At 38.5% G+C, this 22,993-nt stretch overlaps 1 protein-coding gene across 3 annotated transcripts in view; it reads right to left on the bottom strand.

The window, feature by feature from the left end:
- The window catches only part of GALC (galactosylceramidase), a 65,101-nt gene that overhangs the window by 22,356 nt on the left and 19,752 nt on the right, over positions 1–22,993 (bottom strand). For all 3 annotated transcript variants that reach the window (XM_062181192.1, XM_062181193.1, XM_062181194.1), the window contains 4 exons: positions 17,560–17,690; positions 11,665–11,820; positions 7,025–7,149; positions 3,959–4,086 (listed from right to left, as the gene is read on the bottom strand). In XM_062181192.1, coding sequence (XP_062037176.1) covers positions 3,959–4,086; positions 7,025–7,149; positions 11,665–11,820; positions 17,560–17,690 — 540 coding nt within the window. The remainder of the gene's footprint in view (positions 1–3,958; positions 4,087–7,024; positions 7,150–11,664; positions 11,821–17,559; positions 17,691–22,993) is intronic.

Raw genomic sequence — 22,993 nt, 5'->3', positions numbered from 1 at the left:
TGTCCCCGTCTGTCTCTGTCTGTCTGTCAGTCTCTCTCTCTCTCCCTCTGCCTGTCTGTAACTCTGCCTTTCAAATAAATAAATAAATAAATAAATAATGTTTAAAAAAAAAAAAAAACCTAAAAAATTCTCTAAAAAGCAAACTAAACCCAAAGTAAAGAGAAGAAAAGAAACAATAAACACTAGAATGGAAAATAGAAAAAAATAACAAAAACAAAAGTTTGAAACAATCCCTGTGGTTATCTAAGCAAGAAAAAAGAAAGAAGACTCAGATTACTAAAAGTAGGAATGAAATAGGAACATTTTCTACCAACCTAATGTAAATAAAAAAGAGAATGCTATGAACAATTATATGCAGATAAATTAGGAATGATAGATAAAAAAGATAAATTTGTAGGAAATTCCAAACTACCAATCTACTGAAGAAGTACTATGAAATATGAATAGACCTATAATGCATAGACCTTAAATCAGTAAACCAAAACTTTCCTGAAGGGAAACTCAGGATCACATAGCTTCACAGAGGAATTCAACCAAAGACTGAAAGAATTAATCCTTCACACATTCTTCAAAGAAAATTTCCCAAATTATTCTATGAGATCAATATTACCATGATAGCAAAACTAGGCAAAGAAATCACAAGAAAACCACAGAACAATATTTCTTATGGATATAGACACAAAAATCTCCAACAACAAAAAGTCCAGCAATAAACAAAAGGGATTTTAAGTGAAAACTGGATACCCATGTACAAATGAATGAAGTTGGACACCTACATAACCTCACATTAAGAAATAAAATTGAACAAAGACCCAAATGTAAGATGTAAAACTATAAACTCCTAGAAAACATAGGTGTAAATCTCCATGACTTTTGATGAGGCAATGGTTTCTTATACAAAATGGGTCCTTCAGAAAGTTCATGGGAAATGTGTATTATGAAAAAAGCTTGGAGCTGGTATTATGGTGCAGCCAGTTGAACTAATGCATACATTGCCAGCATCTCATATGAGTGTTGGTTCAAGTCTTGGCTGCTCCACTTCCAACCTAGTTCTCCGCTAATGTGCCTGGGAAGGCAGCAGCAGATGGCTCAAGTGCTTGGGCCCCTGCCATCCTCCCAGATAGAGTTCCAGATTCCTGGCTTCAGCTTGACCAAGCCCCAGCTCTTCTGGCTATTTGGGGAGTGAACCAGCAGATGGAAGATCTCTATCTCTCTGTAAATCTTCCTTTCAAATAAATTAATTAATATTTTTAAAAATTACACATGGATTCAAAATTTTGTCCCAAAATTAATTTATCTTTTAATTCCTTTTTCCATGAACTTTTTGGAGTATATGCTCCAATTATATATATTTTAATGGCCTGCTTCTCTCATACAAACATCTCAGTATTACTGAAACTTTTTTTTATATCCCTATTTTATATGCTCCACCAGCTCTGTCTACTTCATTTTTGTTAGACTATCATTGGCCTCTTTATGATCTCTACAGTCTGGCACTTCTAAGACGTGTTTCTTCCCCTACTTGATTCCTTTGATATTTCCATTTGGTTCCCTTGAATCCTTAATATGTCCCTCTTCAAGTTACTACCTCCTCCATTACCTATCCACCCCTGCCAGACCTCTTCCTTCCCACATCAGCCCTTCAGTCACTTGGACTTCAGGACATCTGCTCTCAATAGACTCAAAGATGCTCAAAAGTAACCACCTGAGGTTGGTAAAGGAAAAAAGCCTCTATCTCCTTTAGATTACATGGCAGGGCAAGAGAAAACCTTAAAGGGCTCTTCCACAAACATTAGTAAACAGGTAACCTTCTTCCACAAATATTAATAAACAGGTAACTTCAATTTGAGAGCTAATAACTTTCTTCAAACCAATCAGTTATTCTGCTATGATGTACTGACTCAAGGCCACAATTTTAAGTATAACATCTTAGCACTTCTCAGTATGTTTATATATGTATGTGAAGGGGAAAAAAGGTGTCCCATTTTCTATCATGTGTTTTTCCAAGAACTAAAGAAGTGAGCTCTATGGAATACAGTTTGGAGATACCTCAGAAATCTGAATATAGTCCTACCATACAACCCAGACATCCCACTCCTTAGAATTTACCCAAGGGAAATGAAATAGGCAAATAGAAGAGCTATCTGCACCTCCATGTTTATTGTAGCTCAATGCACAATAGCTAAGACATAGAATCAACCTAAATTCCCGTCAATGGAAGACTGGATAAAGAAATGATGGGATATGTACTCTATGGAATACTACACAGCAGTAAAAGAAAAAATGAAATTCAGTCATTTGCAACAAAATGGATGAATTTGGAAAACATCATACTTAGTGAAATAAGCCAGTCCCAAAAGGACAAATATCATATGTTCTCCCTGATCAGTGACAACTGAGTACCTAACAGAAAACCTGTAGAAGAGAAATTAACACTATGAGATACAAAGACTTGATCAGCCCTTGTCCTGTTGAGGAACAGTTTATTATTTCTCTTTTTTTTTTTACTATTTTCTTTTTCTTTCTTTTTTTTTTATTTATTTGACAGTTAGACAGTGAGAGAGAGAGAGAGAGAGAGAGAGAGAGAGAGAGAGAGAAAGGTCTTCCTTCAGTTGGCTCACTCCATAAATGGCCGCTACAGCTGGAACTACACCAATCCAAAGCCAGGAGCCAGGTGCTTCCTCCTGGTCTCCCATGCAGGTGCAGGGCCCAAGCACTTGGGCCATCCTCCACTGTACTCCCGGGCCACAGCAGAGAGCTGGACTGGAAGAGGAGCAACAGGGACTAGAACCCGGCACCCATATGGGATGCCAGCGCCACAGGCGGAGGATTAACCAAGTGAGCCACGGCGCCAGCCCCACTATTTTCTTTTTCTACTTAATACCATTGGTTGAACTCTTAAAACAGAATTATTCATAGGTATTTAAATCCTATTGAAAATTGATCCCTGTGAAAAATAAGAGTGGGAATAAAAGAGGGAGAAGATGTACAGTTCAGCACACATTCCCATGGACTTATCCCTAAGGGTAAAGCTAAAAACTTGCCATGGGACTCCAAATCCCATTAAGCTGGGTGGTACTAATGCCATCTTACTAGTTAAAGTGATCATTTTAAGTGTGTAACTGATCATATAGATAGGAATAATCGTCAAAGGGAATCACATAAATAAGATCAAGTATCTGCTAATAACAGTAGGTAGAATAAAAAAGGAGAGAATGATCCAACATGGGAAGCAGGCCACACATCAGACTCATAGAATGATAAATGTCCTAAATAGCACTCTGGCTCAGAATCAGCCCTTAAGGCATTCGGATCTGGCTAAAAAGCCCACAAGAGCATTTCAGGCATGGAAAACGAAGACACTGTGGCAAAAAATGACCTACATGAAAGATCTCTGGGAGTGAGATCCCAGTGGAAAGAAGGGACTGTCAAAGAAGAAGGTACCTTTCTCTGAAGGGAGGAGAGAACTTCCACTTTCATTATGGCCTTGTCTAAATAAAGTCAGAGTTTGTGGACTCAAGAGGCTTCCATAGCCTTAGTGGCTTATGATAAGACAAGAGTCTCGGGTGATCACTGACGTCATAAATAAAAGTTTCAATTGTTAAATCAACAACAGGAGTCACTGTGCTCTTGTTACCCATGTAGGTAGGACCTCTGTCCTTAATGTGTTGTATTATGAGAATTAACAGTACAACTAGTCTTCAAACAGTACTTTATACTTTGTGTGTCTGTGTAGGTGCAAACTGTTGAAAACTTTACTTAGTATAGAGTTGATCTTCTATATATAATTAAAAATGAATCTGAATGAAGAATAGATGGGAGAGGGAGAAGGAGGTGGGATGGTTTGGGGGTGGGAGGGTGGATGTGGGGAGAAGAACCACTATATTACTAAAGCTGTACCTATGAATTTATATTTAAATAAAAGTGAGTTAATCCAATAACAAGGACAAAAACTTACCATAGTTTCAATGATGATAGTGAGGTTACCTAAGCCATCAGTCAGAGCTACATAACTTCCTCCTTTCTCTAAATGGCCAACTGTCTTCAAATAATACCAACCTGGTTGAGTAAACTGAGTAGTATGGGCTAAACAAAAGCACAGAAGATTCAAATAAGATAAAAATTTTTGATAATAGGGTTTCTTTAAAAATTTTTGAGTATGATTAAACCTACAAGCTCTTTTCTATTTAGGAAGAAAATATATGCCAACCTCATGTTTCAATTTTTAAATAATTAATCCACTTAAATAGTAGTTACAGGAAGACTCTTTGAATGATTGATAAAAGTAAATGAACCTGTCAGTTTAAGAATATTGATTGGTCTTTTTCCCAAGGGCAAAATAAAGGTATTCTCTCCCAACTTTTGTTCATCACTATTTAACACATCCTAATATAACAGCAAAAAAGAAGCTAAAAAGTTAATAATGCATTTCAAAAACTAAGTTGTATAGTTTCAAGCAAATCATTTCTACAACATATATAAGAATACTTCCAGCCGGCGCCGTGGCTCACTAGGCTAATCCTCCGCCTTGCGGCGCCGGCACACCGGGTTCTAGTCCCGGTCGGGGCACCGATCCTGTCCCGGTTGCCCCTCTTCCAGGCCAGCTCGCTGCTGTGGCCAGGGAGTGCAGTGGAGGATGGCCCAAGTCCTTGGGCCCTGCACCCCATGGGAGACCAGGAGAAGCACCTGGCTCCTGCCATTGGATCAGCGCAGTGCGCCGGCCGCAGCGCGCTACCACGGTGGCCATTGGAGGGTGAACCAACGGCAAAAAGGAAGACCTTTCTCTCTTTCTCTCTCTCACTGTCCACTCTTCCTGTCAAAAAAAAAAAAAAAAAAAAAAGAATACTTCCAAAGGTTCATGGAAAATGGAATCAAAAGGTCTACATTTTCTATGAACTTTTGGAAGTACCTGTGTACATTTATTCATCATCTCTAAAATTGATCTTGAAAATGTACTAATATCCCATGTCCACTCACACCCCCAAAACTCAGAAAACAGAAGGACATGTTAATTTATCTAGATAACGTGGGCCAACAACTTTAATATTTAAGGCAAGACATTATAAGTTCAATTGAATTTTTCAATACTTTAGATTAAGAATATAAGGAGTTTAGAATAATATCATGATTATATGACTAATATGATTACAAATCTCCCTGAGACACATAAACTAAAAAAAAAAAAATTGTCAAAATGTGTTTAAAATTAAGTCTACTCTGAATTCATAATTTTCCTGAAAGCAACTTACCTTTGAAGAAACTGATTTTTTAAAAAGATTATGATCATGATTTTAAAGCAAAATGGTCATAAATGTTTAAACTTTTAACCAACAAATTATAGAAAAAATTTCCATATTATTCAACTGATTTTTATTTCATTGAAATTATAATATTAGGATGGTTATGACCCTTCAGGAGAAACTGATACCACGCCATACATTGTCTACATGAACCTAAACCTCCCTTGGGACTAATGAAGAATACAGTAGAAAAAGTTTTGTCTCAATTGAAATAAATGGATCAATATCCCTGTTCATTCTCTTTAAGCTATGTAAATGATGTCTTGTCTGGTGGGAATTTAATTGATTTCCTCACTATTTTGAGAAACGCAGCATGTCCCTATTTGCAATTCATCTCATATTCCTTTACTCCACAAAAATTTGTGCTGTGTTGACTTTTCCTTTGAACTTGTTCTAACAGCTACCTGACTCCTTCATATCACATGAGTAACATTCTTCAGTGTGTGCTCATTTTTGTATACATGAGTTATAATTTTATCTTTTTCTGAAAATTACTTTTTAACAACACAAACCAGGAGATTAATGGAACAATCTAAAGCCATGATAGTTCACCTGACTTTGATATTTACTTATTAATTTAATGATTCAATGGTTTATGTTAATTGCCTGATTTATCACCCACCTTTGATTTTGTTAGCACACTATTCAAACCAAAAAGCAATATATTTTTTTTGACAGGCAGAGTTAGAGAGAGACAGACAAAAAGGTCTTCCTTCTGTTGGTTCACCCCTCAAATGGCTGCTACGGCTGGTGCACTGCGCCGATCCGAAGCCAGGAGCCAGGTGCTTCCTCCTGGTCTCCCATGCGGGTGCAGGGCCCAAGCACTTGGATCCTCCACTGCACTCGTGGGCCACAGCAGAGAGCTGGTATGGAAGAGGAGCAACTGGGACAGAACCCGGGGCCCCAACTGGGACTAGAACCCAGGATGCCAGCACCGCAGGCGGATGATTAGCCTAGTGAGCCATGGCGCCGGCACCAAAAAGCTATATTAACATATAATTTTTAAAATTTCTCCAAAACTAACTTTAAGACTTTTAGGTACTCTAAATTAGAATGAATCTTTACAAATGTATCATTTTATTAACTAATATAATTTGTTTTCATACACTTTGGTATTGTTTCTTGCTCTCTCCATCTCAACACCTTTACCTATGTCTCTCTTCCTCCCCACCACACCTTTGGCTAACAGTCTGGTCTTAATCAAGAATAGAATACAAAAAGCAGTATAGTTACCCAAAACAGTCTGTGTGCACACACACTCACACAGATACACACACACACAATTTGTATGACGTCCTCTGTTTTCTGCTTTTTCTCTTAGAAAGAAATTGAGGGCCGGCGCCGCGGCTCACTAGGCTAATCCTCCGCCTGTGGTGCTGGCACCCCGGGTTCTAGTCCAGGTCAGGGTGCCGGTTCTGTTCCATTGCTCCTCTTCCAGTCCAGCTCTCTGCTGTGGCCCGGGAGTGCAGTGGAGGATGGCCCAAGTGCTTGGTCCCTGCACCTGCATGCATGGGAGACCAGGAGGAAGCACCTGGCTCCTGACTTCAGATCAGTGCAATGCTCTGGCTGCAATGTGCCAGCTTAAATGGCCGCTTGGGGGGTGAACCAACGGAAAAAGGAAGATCTTTCTCTCTGTCTCTCTCTCTAAATCTGCCTGTTCAAAAAAAAAAAAAGAAAGAAAGAAAGAAATAAATTGAGAGAGAGAGATGGAATCTAAACCATACCTGAGACCCAGATAGGAGACTCCACTATATAATGCCCACTCCATGGCTCCTGGGCAGTCATCAATCCACATCGCTCAAATGGCAAATTGTCATAGTAACTAGCTACCAAATTCCAAGCTATTGTTCTAAAAGATTTGTAGGTAAAAGAAAAACACCAAAACAATTTGAGATAAAGATATAAATGTCTACAAAACTTACAATAAAAAGAACTTACCACAGTTACATGAGTTTATATAGATGACTATAAAATGACCACTCAAGACAAGAAAATGTAAGTTACCTAAGTTCACCCTATTTTGAAAAATCCACTGTTGTATATATCTAAATATTTTACAGGTGAACCACATAACTTTTTAATGTACATGGGATTTACACATTTTTTTTACTGAACAACAATACATCCAGAAGATGAATCATGCATTACAAGTACCAGATATATCACAAATTTGAATCAAATATGAATAAAGACTTCATCCATACCTGCTTTCCTTTTGGCAGTCAACCTTCTTAATGCCCCAGATTTATGACATAATTTCTATCAACTTGATTCTGAACTGTTGCGAAGTTTTACAACTGAAAACCCTTAAGAGTCAGACTGACTGGGTTCAAATCATGGTTCCACCACTCAACCTCCCTGGACCTGTTTGCTCATCTGTAAAATGAGGCTAACGATCGTACCTTGCTCACGTGATTATGGCGAGGACTAAACGTCCTAGTGCACCTGAAGACTACAGAACAGGGTCTGGGCCATTATTCTGCTTCATCAACAAATACTAACTGCATCAGCTCCTGGGTCCTTCTGAACTATTCTTGCAGATGACCAGGCCCTAACAATTCACAGTAGGTACAAAAACCTAAGATTCTGATTCAGTGGTTCTCAGAAAATCCAAGGGCAAAAGGGAAATTTTCTACTTAATACTGCTCAGTCACTAACAGCTAAAAAAAAAACAAACAAAAACAATTTACTCATAAAATTTTATTTTTCTTATCAAGACCTTATCCATCATTAAAAAAAAACTAGTAATCTTAGTAAAAGTCCCAATTTTCAAAATAAACCTTACTCTCCAGTGAACATTTTGAGAGTTCTTATGATCTTGCTTATGGTTTTGAAGATGCCTGGCATCCTCTCTGGCTAGTGACAGAAGTATAAATTGAGACAAACTTTCCAGATGGCATTTAATAAAATAAGTACAATGCACCTCAAAAATTTATATACCTCTGACCCAGGTATCTCATTCCCAACATTACATTCCAAGGAAATAGTTATAGCTGCATAGAAAGATACTTATATACAGTTAATTATTTCAGTTTATACAAAGTTACTAATTAAAATAGTAATACCCTCCATTTCTAGGAAAATGGAAAAAGCCAATGAGATATAACACATTTTCTACAACAGTATTTCCTAAACTTCTGTGGCATCAGAATCACCCGTGGCACTGACTAGACCGTCCCAGGAGCCTTTCCTGCAGATTCTGATTTAGTAAGCCTGGGTCCCTGCCAAGGAATCAATGTAACAAGTGTCTCACATACTTTTAAGAGAAGGCAAGTTTGGAAAATCCTGCTTTACTGCTTTACATAACAGAATACACATAGGTATTAAAAATGATGAACTAGAGTTCAACCACTAGTACTAGAACAACAACTACAACAACAACAACAAATACTAAAAAGGATAAAGTATTACATTGTACATCTAGAGTCAGGACAAGAGCTGATCAGGTCATTGTTTCTTATAGTGTCCATTTCACTTAACAGTTTTCCCCTTTGGTGCTCAGTTGTCACCAATCAGGGAAAACAAATTATATTTGTCTCTTTGGGACTGGCTTAATTCACTCAGCATGATGTTTTCCAGATTCCTCCATCTTGTTGCAAATGACCGGGTTTCATTGTTTCTTACTGCTGTATAGTATTCTAGTGGTTGAACTCTGTAATTAACACACAATTATTCTTAGGTGTTTAAATTTTAACTGAAAAGTGATCCCTGTTAAATTTAAGAGTGGAAAAAGAGAGGGAGGAGATGTACAATTGTGGACATGCTCAATCGGACTTGCCCCAAATGGTGAAGATAGAAATGTGCCAAGGGATTCCAATACAATCCCATCAAGGTGGCATGTACCAATGCCATCTCACTAGTCCAAGTGATCCATTTCAGTTCACATTTGATGGCTCTGATAGGTCTAAGAGTAAAAGGGATCACACAAACAAGACAAGTGTCTGCTAATACTAATTGATAGAATCAAAAAGGGAGAGAAGGATCCAACATGGGAAGCGGGATACACAGCAGACTCATAGAATGGCAAATGTCCTAAACAACACTCGGGCCTCAGAATCAGCCCTTAAGGCATTCGAATCTGGCTGAAGAGTCCAAGAGAGTACTGTAGGCATGGAAAGCCAAGATACCATGGAAAAGAAAAAAAAGAAGACGACCTAAATGAAAGATCTCTGTTAGTGAGATCCCAGTGGAAAGAACGGGGCCATCAAAGAAGGAGGTACCTTTCTCTGAAGGGAGGAGAGAACTTCCACTTTGACTATGACCCTATCGGAATAAGTCCAAAATCAGCGAACTCTAAAGGCTTCCATAGCCCTGGCAACTCATGACTAGAGCCTAAGGAGATTACTGATGCCATGAACAGGAGTGTCAAATTGTTAAGTCAGCAACAGGAGTCACTGTGTACTTACATCCCATGTGGGATCTGTCCTTAATGTGTTGTCTAATGTGCAGTGATGCTATAACTAGTACTGAAACAGTATTTTTACACTTTGTGTCTCTGTGTGGGTACAAACTGATGAGATCTTTACTAATTATATACTGAATCGATCTTCTGTATATAAAGAGAATTGGAAATGAGAAAACAAAAAAACCTGGTGTTAAATTGGAAATGGCATAGAAAAATAATTAATTTTTTTAAAAAAATATTATGTAGGATCTCTATCTTTAATGTGCTGTACACTGTTATTTAATGCTATAACTAGTACTCCAACAGTATTTTTTTCATTTTGTGTTGCTATATGGGGGCAAACTGTTGAAATCTTTACCTAATATATACTAAACTGATCTTCTGTATATAAAGAGAATTGAAAATGAATCTTGATGTGAATGGAAGGGGAGAGGGAGCGGGAAAGGGGAGGGTTGCAGGTGGGAGGGAAGTTATGGGAGGGGGGAAGCCATTGTAACCCATAAGCTGTACTTTGGAAATTTGTATTCATTAAATAAAAGTTTAATAAAAAAAAAATGATGAACTAGAAACACAAATATGAGAGAAAGTTCATAATGTCATGGCTAATGGAAAGCAACTTACTAAACAGTTTATACTATAGTATGGTCTCTATTTTGTGTTGAAAATATATAATATGAACATAAATAGGACATACACCAAAATTTGTATAGTCATTTCTGGATGATAAAATTATGAGTGATTTTTTTCATCCTTTGTAGTTAATCTTTAGTTATTAAATTCTCTGCCATGAACACAAATTACTTTCAAAATCAAACTTTCCACCATAACCATCTTTTCTTTCAAGAAGAAAAAGTTCAGATGTAATATATGTGCAACTAGCACTGAAATCACAAAGGTACGTGGATAAATTGTTTTGAGTTTGTTCAATTTATCAATGTTTTAGAAAGCTAATTTAAATATAATCACACAGTATTTTCAGAGCATTTAAGAAAAAAGCTTTTTTTTAGAAATAAAGAGTAGCATTCTCCCTTAAGAATCTATGTTTTCTAACAGCCACACAAGGTAAGAGATCCCTTGAAGAACCAACTAGGCTGACTGGAAAGTGGATATCCACAAAATTACTTGCCTAATCTTTTGAATATGTTAGAAAAATGAGGATGAAGGAAACTATTCCAGATTAAAAGAGACAAGAAGGGCATAATTTCTAAATAAAATGCATAGTGCTTAATTACATCTTTCTTTCTAAAGAAATGAATAAATGAATGAGCTTCCCATCTAGCTCCTTGCTAATGTGCCTGAGAATGCAGCAAATGACAGCTCAAGTGCTTGAGCCCCTGCCACCACATGGGAGACCCAATTAGAGTGCTGCGCTTTTGTTTCAAAATGGCCCAGCCTCAGCTGCTGCAGCCATATGAGGATGAGCCACACGATGGAAGATCTCTTCCTTTCTCTGTCATTCAAATTTTTAAATAACTAAATCTTTTTTTAATAAATAAATAACAAAAAATCATAAATGACATTAGAAAAATATGAATGTATTCGGGATACGAGAAATATTTTCAAATGCTCTTCTCTATGAAAATGACACTGTGATCATGCAGGAAACCACACTTATGTGTTGGAGATACATGCTAAAATATCTAAGGGTTATGTGTCATGACATAATTTATCACTATTCACTAAAAATATAAGTAGCTTGTCAAAATCATAGAACTGTATGAATTTTACTATACAAGTAAATTAGACTTCAATAAACCTGGCTCTATTTAAAATGAACTATATTCAAATATAGAAACAAAGACAGGTATAAATTAAGTATAGACTAAACAAGTAAGGCAAAATGTTACAATCACTGAATGTAGTTGTAAGAATAAGGAAGTCTATTACACTTTATTTTACTTCTTGTGATTTTTTTCACACTTTCATAATAAAAGAACTCAAAGATTTTTAGTAACTTACGAAGTCATATATCCATTGACGTAATTCTGATTCAATATGCGGGCCCAGCAGCCTGCACCAACATCATCATTTACAGTACTAAAATCTTCAGAAGACCAAAGCTTCTTCCCAGTCAACTTTGCTTCCTTTACTGAGTGGGTTCCAGGATAATGAGCCCTAAAAAAGAGAGAGTAGGAGTTATGCTTGATCGATCAATAAATGTATGTGGAGGGGAGGGTTTGTCCACAGTTCTTGGCTAATTACAACTGTAGCTACTTCCCAAATGACAAAAATGAAGCTGGAGTACTGTAAACCTTTCAAGAAATCCTCAGATACTCTCCCTTTCTCTCTCTTCCTTTTTCTCCCCAAAGCAGACCATAGGAATTAGAATTTCTCTTCCCCAAGACTGGCTATAGAAACTAAGACTATATCCCAATCTTTCCTCTCATCTTTCTGTCTTGGAACTGGCCATCCACTTTGTCTGAATGGATCATAAAACCCCCATTCAGAAGGGATCCTGCTCCATGCCTCCAAGGAAGGACTGCTGCATCAGAGACCAAGAAAAACAGTGAACAGACAGGTCTCGCTGGGCTTCCCTACTCCACATATTAGCAGTAGCTCACACCTTTTTGTGCAATCACATTTTAACAAGGCTGTCCATGCTTTGATCATGCCTATGCAAGAAAGTTTTCATGAAAACCCAACAGGATAGGATTCTGAGAGCTTCTGTACAGCTGACCACACGAAGGCTCACAGGAAGATGAACAAAGATTCCCTCATGTTCCAGAAGCATAGTGTACCCCAACTCCACTGGGACAGAAGCTCCTGTGCTTGAGATCCTTCCAGACCTCATTTACTCTATGTATCTCCTCACCTGTGGCTTATTTGTATCCTTTAAAACAACTCTTTATAATAAACCAGTAAATGCAACTCCTGTAGTATTTCCCTGAGTTCTATGAGCTACTCTAGCAAGTTCATCAAACCTGAGGAGGGGGTCATGGAAACCTCAATTTGTAACTGGTTGGTCATAAGCTCTGGAGGCCCAGACTTGTGGCTGGGTCCGGTGTGGTGGCAGTGTCGCAGACTGAGCTCTCAATGTGTGTTATCTGGAGCTATCTCCAGGTAGACAGGGTCAGGAATGAAATGGACTAGTGGAAACCCAGCCAGTGTCTGCTGCTGCTGCAGAATTAATGACTTGCTTGCTGGTGGGGAGACATCCCCACACCTTTTGAAGTCAGACAGAAATCGGTTTGTGTTTCCCACACAGGAGTAAATGACAAAAGACCAGAATGTGGCTCCTGTATATATTTGTTTTGAGTGAATAAAAATACAAGTCTTCTCCAAGGTTTTCTATTTTGAAACCTTTGGGGTACTTCCAAGTAGATGGCAGACTGAATGTCAGCATCTGTTTCCAGCCCTTCTGTCTCTGATTGTCCTCAAAACGACAGCAAAGAAAGCAAAAGGGGGTCAGGGGGTCACCCCCAAACAGTGCATAGAATAGGAAGGAAGCTCCTCAATGGATGAGAAATTTCAGTGTTTCTGAAAATCATAAAATGGATCGAAGCGTGTTGATAAATTGAGGTAGCTGAGGAAGTCACAGCCTAGGACACTCCATGATGAGAATAAGATGGAAGCAGGATTCAGACTCCCTAGGAGAAGGCAGAGAGCTTGGGACAGATGTAGGAAGAAGGAGGTCAAAGACTAATAAGTCTACAGTATAAAGTCACACCACTCCCTAATCCTGCCTCCAGTGGGCAGAGAAACACTGCTTTGCATTTATTCCCAGGCAAATCAAAAGGGTGAGGACAGATACGGTTCTTTTTTGAATAAAAAGAATACCTTGGGAAAACCAGAAATCACTATCTCAAAGCAGCAATGAACCTCAACCTGAGTGATTTTGTCCCTAGAGATGATATGTGGCAATATCTGGACACGTTGTCTGTTTTTTAAGATTTATTTATTTATTTGGAAGTCAGAGTTACAGAGAGGCAGAAGCAGAAGCAGAGAGAGAGAAAAAGAGAGAGAGACAGAGAGAGGTCTTCCATCTACTGGTTCATTCCCCTGTTGGCCCCAACAGCCAGAGCTGTGCCAGTCGAGAGCCAGGAGCTTCTTCCAGGTCTCCCAAGCAGATGCAAGGGCCCAAGAACTTCAGCCAGCCTCTACTGATTTCCCAGGCCATACCAGAGAGCTGATTAGGAAGTGGAGCAGCCAGGACTCGAACCAGTGTCCATATGGGATGCTGGCACTGCAAGCAGCAGCTTTACCCACTATGCCCCAGTGCTGGCCCCAATATCTGGATACTTTCAACTGTCCCTCTTACTAGAGGCCAGAAATTCTGCTAAACTCCTGCAATACTTAAGATAGGCCTTGACAACAAGGAATTCTCCTTTGAAAAAATAATGCATGGGGCAGGTGTTTAGTCTAGCAGTTAAGATGCCCTTATCCCATATTGGAGTACCTGGGTTCTATTCCTAGCTTCAGCTCCTCACTCCAAATTCCCAGCAATGCAGACACTGGGAGGCAGCAATGATGGCTCAAATAATTGGATTCCTTCCTCTCACACAGATAACCTGGACTGCATTCTTGTCTCCTGGCTCTTGTCTCCGCCCAGTTACAGACATTTGGGGAGGGAATCAGCAGATGGGAACCCTCTTTCTCCACCTGTGTCTCTGCCTCTCAAATAAATAAAGTTTTATAAGATAATAATGATGATAATGATGATGATGATGACAGAGGAAAAGTTGAAAAATTGTCCCAGAAAATGAGTCCCTCTCTCATTCTAGTATTTGAAGGAAGTCAACTAGTTGAAGAATAAATGCATATTTATTATTACAGGAGTAAAATCTATCATGATTGTGGAAGCTACTAATGATATAAATAAAAACAATATATTTTAAATGGAAAACAGAGTTAATACAATAGTAAGAGCATATTAGCTTTTAGAAATAAGACTATAATTTTTAGATCAACAATTACTTACAAGACATGTAACAGTAACACAAGCTGAATAATAAAGATTAGATTATGTCAAAATTCTGATCCTTATAGTTTTGTGTAATAATGCTCATAACAGCGAATGAATGATTGTGAAGACTTGTTTTGGATTTTAGTTATTTAATCCCAATTTACTTTATGAATCATTTTTTACAAATATATTGCTTTCCTGGATATAAAATATCTAAAAATTATAATCAATAAGATAGGTATTATACACTCAACTCTGTACCTTGATAGAGAATACATCCCAAGTCAAAAAAAGTTCTTGGGAAATGTCAAAAAAAAAAAATTAAATACATTTTAGCACTAAATGATCATGATGCAATAAAAGTAGAAATTAATGATAATCAAGCAGATCCCATGAAATAAAGCTAAAGCAGTTCTCAGAGGAAAATTAATTGCATTAAACTAACTGAAGCAATAAAAATATTTATTCAATCTCTTTATGAAGCTATAGTCAAACCTACACTTTGGTTTAGTATTTTTTCCTAATTAAATATACCCAAGATCAACATAACTTTGTTTTCCCTCATAACTATACAAATATGCTACTTCTCTTGCCAAAAAAAAAAAATCGAATATAATCTTGCCTCCAATTTCCAATAGGAAATAGAATGGATGAACAGATTACTTTAAATGAAAGGATGAAATCATAAAATCCAGACCATGAGAGATTTTTAAAAGACACATAGCTCTGTTTCTTTAACAAATAAAAGGAAAAAAAGACAGCAAGAACCTACAGATGAGTCTTAAATATTAACCAACTACAATATATGAATTTTAAATTAATCCACACAAAGTATAAAATAATGGATAGTTGATTCTATCAAGATATCAATAATTATTACCTTTTTAAGAATAATAATAGTGTTGCTTATGATAAAAAGAAAAAGAACTCTATTCTTTAGAGGTATGAGGTAAAAATTTTTATGGAAGAAATCATATAATGTCTATGGTTTGCTTCAAAATAATGTGGGAAGGGGCCAGCGCCCTGACACAGCAGGTTAATCCTCTGCCTGCAGCGCCGGCATCCCATATGAGTACTGGTTCTAGTCCCGGCTGCCCCTCTTCCAGTCCAGCTCTCTACTATGGCCTGGGAAAGCAGTAGAAGATGGCCCAAGTCCTTGGGTCCCTGCATCCACGTGGGAAACCAGGAAGAAGCACCTGGCTCCTGGCTTCGGATCTGCGCAGCTCTGACTGCTGCAGCCATTTGGGGAGTGAACCAACGGAGGGAAGACCTTTCTCTCTGTATTTCCCTCCCACTGTCTGTAACTCTAACTCTCAAATAAAATAATAAAATCTTAAAAATATAATAATGTGGGGAGGAAACAAAGAGGACTGTATAGGCATGTGGATAGAAAATTGGCCATAGGATCACAGTTCTTGAAGATGGGTGATAAAAATATCTTCATTGCATTGGTCTGCCTATTTTTGTATACTTCAAAATTTACTAAACAAATAAATAAAGTACATGGAGAGATCAAGTAACGTGTTCATACTAGATAAAAAACAAATTCTGGGGCTGGAGTTGTGGTGAGTACAGCTGCCACCTGTGATGCCAGCAACCTTTATGACTACTGGTTCAAGTCTTGGCTGCTCAATGTCTGATCCAGTTCCCCAGTGATGTGCAAAGGAAAGCAAGGGAAGAATAGCTTAAGTACTTGGGCTCCTACAACCCAAGTGGAAGACCCAGATGATGTTCCAGGAGCCTGGCTTCAGCCTCTCCCAGCATTGGCTATTTTTGCCATTTGGGGGGTAAGCCAGTGATAGAAGATAACTGTCTCTGTAACTCTAACTTTTAAGTAGATACTGCCTTTCAAGTAAGTAAATATATAATTTTTAAAAATAACAAATTCCACACATATATGTAATATATATTTCAAATGTTTATACACACTATCATGATATAAATGCAAATTAACCAAGAAAAAACACTGCTGGAATGCAGTGAGGTCAGGACTGAATGGTTTGAAAGAAGAAAAAGGAATAAGGTCAGAACCATACTACTAAAGAAATATGACAAAAAGTTACAGTCTGTGTCATTGTTCCAACATAGTGTTCACACAAGAACTCCCATCCAAAAGAAACCTGACTTAGGAACTCATTTTACAACATTGCCTATTAAAATTAAATACTATTCTGTAATAGAGGGAGTTGGGTATAGTTTATAGATTATGACAAATATACTAACTTGAAGTGTTAACCACAGGGAAAGTTGAGTGAGGGGTATAGAGGAAATTGTTGCACTGGTTCACAAATTTTTTTTTTAGACAGGCAGAGAGGACAGTGAGAGAGAGAGACAGAGAGAGAGGTCTTCCTTGTCCATTGGTTCACCCCCAAATGGCCACTGCGGCCGGTGCGCTATGGCGCACCATGCTGATCCGAAGCCAGGAGCCAGGTGCTTCTCCTGGTCTCCCATGCGGGTGCAGGGCCCAAGCATTTGGGCCATCCTCCACTGCCTTCCCGAGCCACAGCAAAGAGCTGGACTGGAAGAGGGGTAACCAGGACAGAATCCAGCGCCCCGACCAGGACTAGAACCCAGTGTGCCGGCGCCACAGGTGGAGGATTAGCCTATTGAACTACGGCGGTGCCGGCGGTTCACAATTTTTGTTTTGTAAACTTAAAATTATTAAAAGTGAAAAAAAATATTCTACCCCCTTAAAATAAACCCATTTTATTACTCTAAATATCAACATATTTTTTAACTTAACAGTATATTTCATTGTCATAAAATGATCTCAAAACACATATTTCAAAGAGGAAGGAATGAACTATGAGTTATACATGCTTTATTTAAATAAATACCTCACTTTCTGAGAATATACTCAAATGGGGAGGAGAAAGGAAAAACAAAGGCACAGTTGAGAAGCAGAGCAAACAACCAGAAACTGCTGGTTTTTAAAGTGAAAGATTCCTTACCCTATCACATCAACCACCTTCAGGAGTTCAGTGTCCAGAAGCATGGCAGCAGAAATTGGCTCCCAGAGATTATCACTCGCTATGATTTTCACATGCTGGAGACCTTGATAGTTCAGCATTTTTCTTAAAACCTTTTAGAGAGACAAACAGAACAAAGAAAAGGTTACAACTGAGTTTTTAGCTATTGAATTATAATGAAGTTAGCCTAAATAGCTTCAAAATCAGCATTCTTGGAAGATGGTTTCAGTAATACTAAAGTACTTCAAAAAGCACATGGAAAATGTATTAAAAGAAGCTTATTTGGGACCAATAAAAATTTTGAAATCCTTGCATAAGACGAGTCTTCAGAAAGTTCATGAAAAATGTATATTACAGAAAAATTGTGCATGGTTTTCATACTTGTTTGCATCAGAAAAAAAACTTTCAAGGTTTATTTTATTTATTTGAAAGACAGAGTGATAGAGGAAAAAAAAGGAATGATAGATCAAGAGATCTTCCATCTGCTGGTTCTCTCCCAAATAGTTATATATTTTCCCTCTGGCTTTAAAATTATGTTTAACCATAGAAAAGAGCAGAGTGAAGGGAAAGATAGAAATAAAAATAATGAAATAGTATTATCAGAAATATTTTGGGCCGGCGCCGCGGCTCACTAGGCTAATCCTCCGCTTTGCGGCACCGGCACACCGGGTTCTAGTCCCGGTCGGGGCGCTGGATTCTGTCCTGGTTGCCCCTCTTCCAGGCCAGCTCTCTGCTGTGGCCAGGGAGTGCAGTGGAGGATGGCCCAAGTGCTTGGGCCCTGCACCCCATGGGAGACCAGGAGAAGCACCTGGCTCCTGCCATCGGATCAGCGCTGTGCGCCAGCCTCAGCACACCGGCCGCGGCGCCCATTGGAGGGTGAACCAACGGCAAAAAGGAAGACCTTTCTCTCTCTCTGTCTCTCTCTCTCTCTCACTGTCCACTCTGCCTGTCAAAAAAAAAAAAAAAAAAAAGACAGAAAGAAATATTTTGGTATGTTTTCTTCCAGGAATTTTCCCACACAGACACAATAATAAAATTGAAATCATAACATACAACAAGCCATTTTATTCTAAGTATTTCCCAATGCTTTTCAAATTTTAAATAGTTGTTCAAATATTTTATCGTACTAGAAGTAGAAATACTCCATTTTGTAGTCTTTCACATTTATAAATAGAAAATAAAATCTACCTGTAAGACTATCCACCTACAAAAATTAAAAGTAATAAGTTAAATATAATGGAAACACATTGACAAAACACAAACTGAGCACCTACTCTGGCACTTAATACCACAGTTGGGCCCTAGGATGGCCCTAGAAAAAGCACAAGGCGCAGCCCTCACCCTTTGGTGGTGAACACTTTCACCAGAATACCAAAACTAACAGGGTATGCTAGACAGAGTAGGGACAGAGGAAAATGAATGGGTTATCTAAACATAAAACAACAGCAGGGAAAAGGAAACATCATTTGATCCAGAATCATGAGGAACAAATTTCAAATAAGAACCCCCCTAAATATCCTTTCAAGGCCTTGAAACTGTTGTGTCTGCAGTAGCAGGTCTCAACAGCACCAGTTTTTCACATTCTAACTCATCTGAACAAGGGAAATTTCCAATTAAATGACAGATACCAAAGCCTCTAACTGAATCCGTGGTGTACTTTACAATGGATATTTTTAGCTGGATTATTATGGAATTTAAGAAAATGGAGTAAGAATTAGAGGGGCAATTCAAATTCACCTTTCAAGTAAGATCAACTGAGTCCCTGGACACCTTAGAAGCAATATGAGTAGTGTGCAAGTTACCTAGGCCCCTGGTAACAAGGGAACCTTTGGTAAAAATCCCCAGCAATAAGGATATCGCTAGTGATAGAAAAGCCTCTAGCCAGTGGCAATCTGCCTCAGATATGTATCTGTGTATCTCCCAGACTACAACCCACATTACAGCACTAGTCAGCTTCTAGGTATTCTGCTCACCCACTGCTCCCTTGCACTGTATGTTAATAAATCTAACTCTGCTCACTCTTACCACCGATGACATGGTCCTATCCCCTCTATGGGGATTTCTCCTCTGATCATGTGGAGCCATGCCATTGCCCTCTGATCACTCTCAACCCTTCCTCTCTGTTTCTGGTCCTTGGCAAGCAGTTCACCAGCAGAGGGGCAACTGACAGTCCTGGCCAGGGCTACCCCCTGCAGAATTGAAAAACCCCCATTCTCAGATGCCTCATATCCATTGCCTTCATGTGTGAAGATACTTTCTCTGTGTCCTCTCTCTCTGATACTCAGAGAAGAGCAGGCGTGTGCTGGTGATTCTTGCCAGGGTGACTTTTCTGAGGATTGTTGATGTTTCATGGCAATGTGATTACACAAGTTCAATAAAAATCTGTTCTTATAACAAATACAGTTGGAAACATTGGCATATCTAAAAATTATACACAAAATGCCTTGCTTCAAGAGTTCCTAGCATTGCAATGAGTTTAAGTAAAGTTGCCACTTTTTAGTAGACCCTGAAGCTTCAAAAGATTGGCATCATAGTTTAAAAAAATCTAAGTCTGCTTTTTAACTTTGAGAGTTCTCTAAATCTAAACTTATCATATGGTAAAACAACATTTGTCACTGTACTTAATGAAAATAGTCAATCAACAACCTAAGATACACCTACTTTTACATCTTTACAGAAGAAAAATTTTTTTACTTTACATCTTTACAGAAGTAAAATTTCCAGCAAGATAATGCTGGCCTGGCATTTTGGGATGATGAATTGTGCCTACAGAACAGATAACGCTGTTTAACAATAGACTCCAGGTAAAGTTAGCCTAAGTATTACTCCTTGTGAAACTCTTTGTTGCTCAAATGCGGTTGAAAGGGATATTGACAGTGACTCTTAGTCATCAAATGCTTCTTGCCTAGTGTGGGTCCAGATCTAGAACCAGATCAAATCTTACCTAGCAATGAGGGACAAGCAGGACCTAGCTACAGGATGATTGATCAGTGACATGCTCAGAAAAAGATCTTGATCACAAACAGGGAATAAAAATCAAGATGGGGCCCCTAGTGTCAATTATAAACAAAATTAAATAAAGCCAAAAGGTTATGGAAGAAAGGTTCTTATGCATAGTTGGCTGATAATAACTGAGACAAAAGACTTTGCTATAACTACACCCTCTAGAAAGGGCCCCCATTCCTAATACTGAAAACTATATGTTTTCACTTCATAGTGAGGCGCTAAGAAAGCTCTTCGACCTCTTCATACCTGAGAAGTAAGATTAGCACTGGGAAGTAGTGATTTAAAATTTGGAAAAATAAAATGACTGATGGCATACATTTCAAAAATCTGGACATTGTCACCCAAAGCTGGCTGATGTATCTGAGAATAATAGGCCCTCTATACTGCAGAAGACAGATTTACTTTCAGGAAGCCCACCGCAGTACATACATCTCACTGTGCGCTGCCATTTCTGGCCAGAGAACTGTCCTTGTTAAAGCAGTTCTTCAAAGTGAAATGGCTCTAGATGCTCTTACAGCTGCCATGGGAGAACTTGTGCCTCATTAAAAACAATGTTCTATTTACATCTCTGTAGCTCCTCAGTATATACATACCCAGATTAGTGCTGTGTCTGATCCCACATTAAGTCTAAATCAATGGCTTTACTAGTGGTTTGGGACTAGAAGTTTTCTAGTGAGAAAATACTAATCTTTCCAGCTTTCAATATAAGTATAGGAATGCTCGGAGTAGAATGCTGATGCACCTGTAAAATGAAGCTATAAAAGTTACTGAGCCAAACCCTATCATGATGCAGAAAATCTCTTCAAGTAAGCCAGGAACAAGGATTTTCTTAAAGAGAATGTTCCCAGCTTGTTCTCCTCCAACCCTGAAACTCCTACAGGTTTGAGGAGTAACAAGAAATGGGGTTGGGGGGTAGAGGGAGGACAATGGAACCAAGTTCCAAAACAGCACCTCGAATGCAGATACCACCAAGCCCCAGTCTCCTAGCTACCCTTCCTTGACCTCACTCACTGAATTGCCAGCGTGGTACAGCAGGCGCTAAAGATTCTAATCCCTCATGAAATCAATTGTTTCTCCAACAGATAGCACCTTGATGATCAATATCCTCTCACAAAGCCTCACTTCAGGGAAATTCCAGGTCTGGGACTACTATCTGTGAATAAACCCCATTCGCACTGAAGTAGGGGTTTATGATCTTGGCCATCATAAAATTTCCTGAAGAGCACAATAGCACTGACCAATTAAAGTAAGGCCATGACCATAATACTGCTTGGCCACAGTACTTCCTGAGATTGAGTTACTGTTTTTCAGACAGAATTGTTTTAAGTTCCATATATGTAAGCTCTTAGGCTGTGATATCAAAGCACACTAACACAGAATAAATGAAATTATTCAAATTAATGGCTCATAAAAATTGTATTAATCTAAATGCCTGTTGGTTCACATAACTTAAGTAAATCTTTGTTAGATAAACTGCCTTAAATTTGTTTTTTAAAAGGGTAAAGATATTTTCAGAATTGTTAGTATATATTGATGCCTGAGTTTATAACCAAGAAGAAAACAAATAATTGAGATAAAGGTAGAGTATTCATTGCATTCTATATAAATGTTATCATACTAAAAAATGGTTTTCTCTTAACTTAGATATGTTTAAAGGATTGTTTCAAAATGTAAATTAAAAGAGCCAGTAGAGGGGCTAGTGCTGTGGCACAGCAGGTAAAGCCACCACCTGCAGCATCAGCATCCCATATGGGTTCTGGTTTGAGTTCTGGCTGCTCTACTTCCAATCCAGCTCTCTGCTATGGCCTGGGAAAGCAGAGGAAAATGGCCCAAGTCCTTGGGCCCCTACACCCACATGGGAGACCCAAAGAAGCTCCTGGCTCCTGGCTTCAGATCAGCTCAGCTCCAGCCATTGCAGCCAACTGGGAAGTGAACCAGTGGATGGAAGACCCCTTTCTCTTTCTCTTTCTCTTTGTCTCTCTCTCTCTCTCTCTCTCTCCTTCTCTCTCTCTCTCTCTCCTTCTCTCTCTGTGTAACTCTTTCAAATAAATAAATGTATTAAAAAAAAAAAGGAGCCAGTAGATAAGAGAGAGTTATAAAGGGAACTATAAATATGAGAATATGTTCTTGTTAAGAAAGTTAAGAAAAGAGAATTTTTGGATAAGGAAAGGCACAAAATATGAATTTTTTGTGCTGAAATAGAATGGATTATTCTAGATTGGAAAGGAAAGGAGGACAAATAACTGAGGGAATATAAGAATGTTGTAGAGGGACAGGCATTGTGGTGTAGCCAGTAAAGCTGCTGCCTACAATGCCGGCTCCTATATTGGCACCAGTTCAAGTCCCAGCTGCGCCACTTCTGATCCAGCTCCCTGCTAATGGCCTGGAGAAAAGCAGCAGAAGATGGAAG

Source organism: Lepus europaeus, chromosome 22, assembly GCF_033115175.1.
Source record: "Lepus europaeus isolate LE1 chromosome 22, mLepTim1.pri, whole genome shotgun sequence".
Taxonomy (NCBI): domain Eukaryota; kingdom Metazoa; phylum Chordata; class Mammalia; order Lagomorpha; family Leporidae; genus Lepus; species Lepus europaeus.
Note: the sequence above shows the minus strand (reverse complement) of the source record. Positions and strands in the feature narration are given on the sequence as shown.